Source organism: Durio zibethinus, chromosome 4 (assembly GCF_047325235.1).
Source record: "Durio zibethinus cultivar Kanyao isolate XHJ-2024 chromosome 4, ASM4732523v1, whole genome shotgun sequence".
NCBI lineage: Eukaryota > Viridiplantae > Streptophyta > Magnoliopsida > Malvales > Malvaceae > Durio > Durio zibethinus.
Window position 1 is genome coordinate 10,619,356 of NC_143165.1, and position 11,135 is coordinate 10,630,490.

General features: G+C 27.3%; 1 protein-coding gene across 1 annotated transcript; it reads right to left on the minus strand.

The window, feature by feature from the left end:
• Nucleotides 1–1,600: 1,600 nt before the first annotated feature.
• Nucleotides 1,601–3,619, minus strand: LOC149519127 (uncharacterized). Its single transcript, XM_089760332.1, has 3 exons — nt 3,469–3,619; nt 2,921–3,002; nt 1,601–2,789 (listed from the first exon to the last, which is right to left on the minus strand). The coding sequence occupies exons 1-3, from the start codon at nt 3,502–3,504 to the stop codon at nt 1,870–1,872; spliced, it is 1,038 nt and encodes a 345-aa protein (XP_089616458.1). The 5' UTR covers nt 3,505–3,619; the 3' UTR covers nt 1,601–1,869.
• Nucleotides 3,620–11,135: the final 7,516 nt, after the last annotated feature.

Sequence of the window (11,135 nt, forward strand, 5' to 3'; positions counted from 1 at the left end):
ATCATGATTTTGCCAAAATTTATTTTCCTTATTTGTAGAAATTTGATTCTCAAGAATTATCAAAATCAAACTCAATACTTAAATTTCAAATCTAAATAAAAATCACAATCTTTAAAAAAAAAATCAAAATTTATATTCATTTTTTTACCAAATAAAACAAAAAAAAAACACTTTGGGCTTTTAAATTTAAGCTTAAAAAATTACTTTTAAAACCTAATATCAACATGTAATCGAGACCCCATAATACAAAAAAGACCTAATAATTATAATTATCATACATAAATATAGCATATGATTTGAATAATCGTAAAACTAACAGTGGTAGTACTTCTACTTGCTGTGATTAGAAATGAATCCAATTAGTTGTTAGCAATGTCCTGCTTAAGAGTGTAAATGATACATTAGTACTCACAAATTATTCGAATTCGAGCCGAATAAAACTCAATTCGATTCGAATAAAACTTAAATTTGGCTCGAATATTATCGAGTTGAGCACGAGTTTGAGTAGTTCAACTCATCGATCGAGCCAAATTCGAACATTCTTATACCTGACTCGAGTAGCTAGCAAGCCTAATCGAGCTTTTATATTTAAATATATTTTTATTATTTTAATTAATAAAATATCTTGAACTTAAGCTCGAGTATGAATAATCAAGCTTATTTTTATATATTAATCAAGTCTAATCGAGCGAGCTCTAGTAATTCGATTTTTATCTTGAGTCGAGCTCGAGTTAGAAAAATAAAACTCAATCGAGTTCGAGCAGAGTTTTGAGCCTCGAATTTTGAATCAAGCTCGAGCTTAAGCTTAATACTGTATTGGCTCGAATTCGATCAATTACACCCATAGTTCTGCTGAAACTAAGGATAATTACGATTCAGAGAATATTTTATTTGATTTTTTAAATAATATATAAAATTATAAATTTTTAAAATCTATCCAATTTAGAACCAAATTTTCATATGATTTGGTCCAAATTAAATTTTATCAGTTTGGTTCGGTTCAATAGTTTTTTAAATTTAATTTTTTTTCTTATGTATTATTTTAATATAAATTTAAATAAATTTGGATATAAAATAATTATTTTTATTTTATAAAAATTTAAAAATATATAAAACTTAAAATATATATAATTCGATTCGGTTTAATTTTTTTTTATTTTTCATTTATCGATTTGAAATTTAATCCAAAACTAATATATATATTTAATATTCAAACTTAATCTTGATGACACCTCAAAATGAGTGAAATTATTAAAATACCTTTTAAGAGTATTTTCATAATTTAATATTTGAACTTAATCTTGATGACACCTAAAAATGAATGAAATTATTAAAATACCCTTTAAGAGTATTTTTGTAATTTGACATTTTTAATGTCCTTTTTTTACAAAAAGCTCAAGATCATGTTTAAGTATTATTTAATAAATTTTGATGCATTTAAAATCTTGATTGCACCTTAAAAAAAGAGAAATTATAAAAATATCCTTCAAAAATATTTTTGTAATTTAATTTTTTTGAAATCAATTTTTTCATAAAAAAATTTTAGATCATGATTAAGTATTCACACGTGATTAATTAACTAATAGAATATAAATGTATAAACTGTTGAATCAAATATAAATTTTTATTCATTTCTGATAAAATTAAACGATAGCAGCTCATGGAAAGACATAAAACACTGACGTACTCGTCAGCCAATAAGCAAAGTCAAGCACCACAAATAATTTTATTGACCCCATTCTTGCAGACATCAATATGTAAAGCGCAACTCCAAAGTCAAACCATTAACACCAAATTAAAAAAAAAAAATAAAGAACAGATTTAACTAGGCAGACAACCGATAGATGATGTTATCCAAGTTGTAGCATCTTACATGATTGTACAAGCTGACGATTCTTGTTCACTCAAGTCATAACGACAACAGCTTTGAGAACTGCTGCTGCATCTTCCACAATAACATGATCCACCACAACTGCTATAGGAAAAGTTACCGCATCCTCTGCAAGAAAAGCTGCCGCACCCTTCACAACACCGGCTGTAATACCCACTAGAAGACCAGCCATTGCATCTACTACAAGAAGAGCTGCAACTATTACACCCACTACAAGACTTGTTATTACATCCCTTACAAACGTTGCTACTACAATTACTATAATACCAACTGATCCACCCATGACCTGAGCAACTTTTGCAACCACTACCACCACACCCATTACAGCACATTCTTTTTCCACAATTCTCAGTGCATGCAACTGGGAATGAAATACATTTACTCTTGTCGCATTGACCTTCACGATGCCACATATGGCATTTCGTACAAAATATCGCTATTATTTTAATTTTGTCATCTTTCTTCTCAGGCTCTTTATTTTCTGTTGTTTCAGTCGAACTAGCAGGCTTGGCAGGCTTTTTAATCTCGATATGACCTAAGCAGCTTTTGCACCCACTACCACCACACCCATTACAGCAAATTATTTTCCCACAATTCTCAGTGCATGCAAGTGGGAATGAAATACATTTACTCTCGTCGCATTGGCCTTCATGATGCCACATATGGCATTCTTTACAAAATATCCCTACTATGTTAATATTTATGTTATCCGGTGGCGGTGGGGGTGGTGGTGGCGGTGGCGGTGTCGGTGTCGGTTGCCGTGGCTGTTTAATCTCAATGCTTTTTATGCAACAACCAGCCTTGCACCATATCTTGCTCTTCATAGACTCGGGATTGTCGGATACCACAGTGATCGTCACCGTATTTTCCTTCTCGTCGTATTTCTGGTCTCTTATTTCTGTTCAATACCATTACATCACACATAAGCTTAATTGGTCTTTAATTATGTTTAATCTCCCAACACTTTTTTGTTCATGCATATACACAAGCATAGTGAGAAAAGGAGAGATTGATGATCAGATCACTTGCCTGGAAATTTACAGAGTACTTTCTTGACTTTCTTATAACAGCGGTAGCACTGAAGGTCTACTTTCAACACCATTGTTGTGGCCTATAACAATGCTCTTACTTGTCAATGAATATGATAGCTCAAAAAAATGTAGTGATATGTTATATCAAACTATACAGTAAATTAAAAGAGAATTAATACAATGTCATCCCATACAGAATAATTAGAAAAAGTATACGGTATTTCGTGGTAGTTTCTGCACCAATATATAATATGTACAATTGATAGGTGGGTCAAAAAAGTGCATCTAAAATGTTATCCACCGCTATTAAGGTGTGAGAAGCAATTCACACACATAATAATCTTTTGCAGCCGTAAATAATAGCACAATGAAAAATAGTTGCAAAAACGGACCACTATAGCCATTATCAAGTCCTGTTAAAAGCTACAGAAAGAAAAAAACCAATCTTAAACTACAACAATCAATCAACAACAATTTTATGTTTCAATTTATAAATAAAAGAAAAAATTAATATAATAAAATAATAAGATATTCACTTAAAAGTACCTTTTCTTGTAGCATGGGTTTTTTCTCTTCTACCATTTTGATAGAGATTGAGACGAGATTTGAGGATAAAATTAAAGCAAAGGTTATAGGTCTACATGGAGTGGTTTGTTGTGCTAGGTTTTGGGCAAGTCTATCATGAGAAGGGGAATTTATAGGGATGAAGAGAAGTTGGATGGGGAAGAATGGGGATTGAAGTAGGTAGAGAATAAACAAAGGTAACCCGGTCAAGTGAGGGTCTTTAAAAATAATAAAATTAGTTTTTATTATATTTTATTGTTTAGATAAAAAGTTGAGAGGGACAGTTTGGTGGGAAATAAGAATTTAAAAATTTTTTTATTTAGATTGAAATTGATAGAGAATGAAAGATAATAAATAGTAAGTTTATTTTTTAAGTGTTTTATATGTATAAGTATTATTTAAAAATAATTAATTGTACATTAAAATTTTTTATAATTAATTTTATTTTTAATTGTATTTTCTTGTTTAAATAAAAAAGTTACTAACTATTAATTTAATTTGTTAATTAATAAAATAATTTTCATCTATTATATTTTTCAATTAATTTCACATACGATATTATATTTTAATTCTATATAGTTATATTAGTCATGTTTGTAAAATTCATGAATATCTTATTGAATAACTTTTAAATGAGAGTACTGACTATTAAGCTATGATTCTAAAAAATGTTAATAATTGATTTTATCATATAAAAATATAATTAAAATATCTTAAAAAATTTTAAATAATATAAAATAATATAATATATCAAATATATATTTTAAATAATATAAAATAATAGTATTTATTTTATTTGTGATGAGTTATGAAAAAATTACGATTATGATAAGCATAAACCGTTATCTTAGGTATATCAACTACAACAATAAATGTTGTAGGACCAAACAATAATCACAATTTAAATTTTTATATATGAAAATCATCTATATATATATAAATAAATAAATAAAATGTGGAACCTTAAATATCGAATCTCGTACATCCAATTATTGGTTTTGCATATGCTGGATTGACAGGCACTTCTGACCTAACCGTGAACTTGATCAAAATAAAATTTCTTATCACTACCTAACGGCCTCAAGTTTAATTGGACCCATATTCCGTACAAACCACCGACCCAACGTTGTTTTATAGTATGAAAAAGGAATTATGCACCACGGCCATCACTTTCCTTAAAAACCACGTGATAAAATCTTGTTGGAAGGAGCATCCCCATGAAAAAGGACAAAAGGTTTTGGCACTCTTTTTTATTATATTTTTCTTTTAGGTTTTATTGATTTCAGCTATTTGAGTACATTTTCACTGTACAGTAACTTTTTTTTAATTAATAGATCAATAATTTGGTTAATAATTTTACAAAAATTTTAATTTAGAAGATTCACAATACTATAATAACTATAAAAAATACTAAACTTATGTCATTGTAAATCATCATATAAAACTAAAAATTAACTCTAGACTAAACCTAAGATAAAAAGAAATAATAAAAAAAAAGAATTTAAAAATTCATAATTTGTATTTCATAAGGGAAGTTTTGAATTTTTTGATGCCGTCCGAACGAAGGAGTTACAACTTTATATAAACAAAAAACAATAAAAGTATAAGACCAAAACATTATTATAGGGGTTCAAGATAAACACTTAAATGATAAACAAATTAATTAAAGTAACTTTAATAAAATAATTTTAATAAAAAAGAATATATATTCTTTCATTTATAAAAATAGCTTTAATAAAATTAACATAAAACTTAATGTAAATTTAACATAATACAAAATTAACATAAAGTAATTTTAATATAATAATTTTAATAAAGAGGATTATATTCCTCTATTTATCAAAATAGTTAATAAAATTGACAAAAAACCCAACATAATATTGATATAACACAGATTGACATAAAGTTGGAATAAACATAAAATTGATGCTAACACTCTGCTGATGTAGACAAAACGTCGATGTTGACAGGAACATAGACAGTGATATGGAGAAGCTTGTCATGATTTGTTAATTAATTGAAGATTGCCCATATTTCATCCATATGCTCACCCCTTGATCCAGCCGTATATTGACTATCATTTTTTTTTAAACGGTATGAAATGAAATTAATTAATGAAGATGCATGTGCATACATATGAACATTTTCTTTAGTTTTAATTTTTGAATTATTTGATTGCTAGATTTATTTATTTATTATAAAAGATTTAAATTTTGAAAAACTGTTATATCTTAATGCAGTTTTGAAAATGGTTTGATTTACAAAATTCAAAAGTTCATTGTCCCATTTTCCTTTTTTAATTTTTAACTTTCATATTTTTGTTTTTTCTTTTTTTAAAAAAAATTATTTTTCACAATAATAATGATAAAAAATAAAATAAAAGTAAAATAATTAATAAATGAAAATGGAAAAAGAAAAAGCAAAAGAAACGGAAATAAAGTTAGAATTGGAGCTTTGAATCAAACCTAGCCAAATTGTAACTAGACTTTAAACAGACCAAATTAAGGTCCAATTAAAAATTTGAATCCTATTAACAAACTCAAATCAAATTTAAAAGTCTTGAACTAAATGGAAATTCTACAATATTTATTTTTTCTTCTATGTTTACCTCTTTTATTGTAAACGAAAAAAGTGTTACTGTATTTTTTTTTTTTTGTTTTTTATTTTTATTTTCTATTTTATTTCATGCTATATCTATTCTAATTTGTTTTTAATTAAAAATAATCCATGTTCTTATATTTTTATTGCTGTTGATCTTTTTTTTTTCTTTTTTTGTTTTTAAATTTTATTTAAGGTTGATCTTTAATTTTCCTTTACTAATGGCTTCTAGAGTCGATTATGCAAAAAGTCCACACATCTTAATTTAGAGACAAAAACCTCAAATCAATCAATCATACAAGCAAGTGGAGGTATAATCAAATCATAAATCATCTATACAAGAGAAAACAATTAAACATGATTCAGTCTAATAAAAAATAACTTACATCTATAAATAAGAAAAAAGATCCATTAATTGTTTGAACATGTTTGACATTCAAGCGAGTGAAAGTAAAATCAAACTATAAATTATTTACTTAAGAGACAATAATTTAACATAGTTCAGCCCAACCTAAAATGGCATATATCCACAAATGAGAGAAAAAAATCAACTAGTTGTTTGAACATATTCGACATTCAAGTGAGTGGAACAAAAATCAAATCATAAATCATTTACACAAGAGACAACAATTTAATATGTTTTAACCTAATTCCAAGTGGCCACAACTACGAATGAGAAAAAAAATCTACTAGTTGTTCAAACATGTTTGACATTTAAGCAAGTAGAAGCAATCAAACTATAAATCATCCACACAAGAAGTAACAATTTAGTGTGATTCAACCTAACCCAAAGTGGCCTATATCTATGGATGAGAAAAAAAATTCACTAGTTGTAAAAAATTACATATAATTAAATCAATCAACACTTACAATCAATACCCAAGGAACCTCTCATTCTATTCTAGACATATGGAGTATTCTCATTCTAAATAAACAAAATCACACACATATTGAAATTCTTAATCTCCTTTACTCCATCCAAACATACATATCATATGAATCCTCTCAATTTTCCCTAGTCTATTCAAACAAATATACCATATGAACCATTTTAATCTTTAATAAATGCTTTAGATGTTTACTCGATAAACCTTACAATTCTTTTTACAGCTTTCTTTTATACCTAACCCTATTAGGACTCCTAATATTTGTAAAACTTATAACTTATCACCAAAAATAATTTTCCTCTTAAATTTGTCTTTCAAGTCTTTTTGCCCACAAACAATATTTAATTAATCTTAAAAAAAATTTCAAACAAGTCTAGTTTGAAATCTTTTAAAATCTAAATTAATATTTTTAACAAATATGTTTTGTGATTTCTTCATATAATCATATATGCCTTTTCACGTTTAGATTTCTTTTACTTATTTTTTCCCTATCAGACAAAATAAAAGGTATCTCTAAAAGAGTAAATGGTTAGAGAGTTGAGATGGGAATTCTACATTTGTGAGAAGAATCAATGTACAACTATGAATTATCAAATACTTGTTACCTTATAAAAAGAATAGAAATCTTACTATTTGATTTTAATTATGATAAATTACTGTAAGCAGTGGAGTTTCACGACAAATACAAAAAAAAAAAAACTGAAAAAAAGAGAAAAAAGGAATCAATAATTCAAAAGTGCATCAACGATGCTATGCTCCACTAAAAGCTGTGAAGAATTATTTAAAAAAAACTATGAAGAATAAGCTGGCAATTTTGATAATGATAAATCAGTTTTGTTCAAAGATTCATACGAGCACAAAAAACAAAAATTAAAGATTTGAACTTAATTGCCTTTTGAATCATGGTTTAATAATAAACAAAAGATGTTTGGTCCTTTTGTCTTCTACTTAGGGAGCATTTGGTTCAAGAGAAAATTAGATTTTCCCTCAGAATTAAACTTTTCGTAATGTGATTCCCATGTTTAGTTTTAAAACGTAGTCTTTGAATGAATTTTACAAAGACCACGTTTTTTACATAAAAACCGTGGTCTTTGTAAAATTCATTCAATGACCACATTTTTTGCTTTCAAAATATGGTTGATAATGAATAAAAATAAAATAATAAACTTACATTTGAACAAGATAACCCACTTTTTTTTTCAAATTACACCATACAACTCTGGGCAAACCTTTCTTGTCTGTTTCACACAACATCAGCTTCAACTTTTGTGATTTCATCTTCATGTGATTTATTTTATCAATATACGATCAATCAACTATTTGTTAGGTACGATCTATTTTGTATTGTTTGTTTGCATCAAATATCTTCTTGTTATATTGGTATATTTGGCTTAGATCTTGATTGAAAAATTATTGATCTATCATATAAGTTCTTGCTATTGGTTTTTTATTCTTGATCCATAAATATTTTGTTGTTATTTCTTGGTTTAATGAAATGTTTTCTTGCTATTTCTTTTTCATTGGATATGGCTTAGATCTTGATCTATCAAATGCACATTTTTTCTTTTGACACATGTTTTCAATATTAACAAAAATCTTTCTTGTAACCAATTATGACTCATTTATCAATAAGAAAGAAAATGCAATTAATAACCATGCTTATTTGCAAATGAACCAGATGGAGAGTATGTTTCAATTGTTACTTATTATTGTCATGACACTAGTTACCATGAAACTTAAAAAAATATGTAGAATATCTTATGTTGATAAATCTCATGATAGGCTTCAGATTAGGTCATTGAACTTAAACAAAATGGTCTATGAGAGTGATATACAAAATGGGGATAATTGTAGAATGAATAAGAGAATTTTTACAAAATTATGTCTATTGCTTCAAAAAAAAGAGGGATTAAAGTCATCTAGACATATGTCAATAGAAGAAATGGTTATTAGCTTTTTTCGCATCATTAGCCATCATATAAAAAGAAGGTTATGAAGTGCCAAGTTACTAAATCTAAAGAGACAATTAGTAGGTAATTTCATGTTATGTTTAATTCTATTTTTAGATTGTATTTCTTGTTGTTTAAAAAATCAAAATCGATACTAGAGAATTTAACAGATAATAGATGAAAATAGTTTAAGGTAATGCATTAATCATTTATTATTTTTAATAAATATTAATAAATCTCAATGTTGTATAATGTATTAATCATAATTGCTAGAGTTGTTTAGATGCCTTAAATGGAACATACATAAGGGTGAATGTACATTTAGTTGATAGGCCTAGGTACAAGACTAAAAAAAATGAAATTGCTACCAATGTTCTTGGTATTTGCACACCAGACATAGAATTCATTAATGGTCTACCTGGATGGGAAGGTTTTATAGATGTCAAAGTGTTTAGAAATGCCATCACATGTAAAAATGGTTTAACGATCCCAAAATGTATTAGCTTTAATATTTTGGTTTTAGTTTTGCATAAAACACATTTAAAAGTGCATATTAATGTTGTGACAATGGATTAGGTTTTTACTATTTGTGTGATACTAGATACACAAATACAAAAATTTTTTTGGCACCTTATAAAAGTCAAAGACACTATTTGAATGATTAGAGGTTAAGACACCAACCTACAACATCCTAGGAATACTTCAATATAAAACACTTTCAAGTAAGAAATTGTGTCAAGAGATATTTTGGTGTATTGAATGCTAGATATGCAATCTTAAATGACAAATCATTCTATCCAATTAAAACACAGTGTAGAATAATTTATGTCGGCTACCTTTTCCAAAATTTTATTTTCTCTGAGATGAAAATTGACTTTATTAAAGGTGATGATGTTGAAGTGAGTAATAGCCAAGTAGAAGGAGATGAGCATTAAGATTTAATTAGGCATGTTAAGCTAAGTGATACTTGGATTAAGTTTATAGACAACTTGGCACAATAGATGTTCATGAATTAGTTGCAATCCAATTGATAAAGACAATGTTTTATTTTTTTTTTTGTTTGATTTCTAACATTGATATGTGTACAATATAGTTAAGTGTACTAATTATATTTTACATTTGTTTTATATTTGTTTTTTTTTATTTTTTTTAGTGTACGATGTAGTTAACTATTATTTACAATAATATTTGTTTTGTTACCATGTTTATTGGTTTTATTCCTACATTATTTATTGGTTCATTTTCATTGATTTTTTATTTGATATGCATTTGTTACATGACGTCTAACTGTATAATTAGGATATCAAAATGTCATCATTTGATGCCATCATAAAAAATACATCTACAAAAGAAAGTAAACTCATCAATAGGTAATTATACTTGGATAAAGGCACAGGATGCCATACTTGTCCAATGTCTACATGTTTTGGTTGATGATTTTAGATGGAAAGGCAATGATGAAACTTTCAAAGTTGGCTATCTAGGACATCTAAAAAGGATATTAGAAGCCAGAGTTCCCCAATCACAACTGAAAGCAAATCCACACATAGAGTCAAAGGTAAAGTTACTGAAAAGATAATATCATGCTATTTGTGATATGGTAGCCAATGCAAGTGGATTTGGCTGGAATGATAAGGACAAATGTGTAACTATTGACAATGATTTTTTTATCAATGATTCAAAAAAATAGTTAACATGAATGTAGAAGTTACATTAATTTAAATATTTCTTATCCAAATATTTGATAAATATTTAATTTAACTTTTGTGTAGACTCATCCACATGCTAAAGGGTTAAGAAACAAACATTTTTCCACTTTGATGATTTTAAAATTATTTTTGGATCCAACAAAGTTATTGGTCAAAGAGCTAAAATAACAGTTGATGCAATTGAGTTATTGAATACTAATGATGATGCTAACTTTAGCTATAATGAGAATGAGGCCTACATTGATAAGGAGGGAAGAGATTAGAGGATGAAAACATTGAAGGTTTAGCTTGTGTAACAACCTTGACCATAAGTAAAATGCTATGAGACAAGAAGTGTTCTAGAAGCAATGATAGATTAATTGAATTGGTCGAGTAAAACGATAATATCGAGGCTGCATATTGTGAGGTAGTATAAGAAATTAAGGGCATTTCATCTTTCTTTAAGAAAGAAGCCAATGGCAGTGATAGGCGAATGTCACTTTTCCCTGAAATTATGCCACTAAACG

Coding starts and splice junctions, on each gene's coding strand:
- LOC149519127 (XM_089760332.1), bottom strand. CDS start 3,504: ATGGTAGAAGAGAAAAAACCCATGCTACAAGAAAAG. Junction 3,003..3,468: donor AACCCATGCTACAAGAAAAG/GTACTTTTAAGT, acceptor GCATTGTTATAG/GCCACAACAATGGTGTTGAA. Junction 2,790..2,920: donor AGTACTCTGTAAATTTCCAG/GCAAGTGATCTG, acceptor GGTATTGAACAG/AAATAAGAGACCAGAAATAC.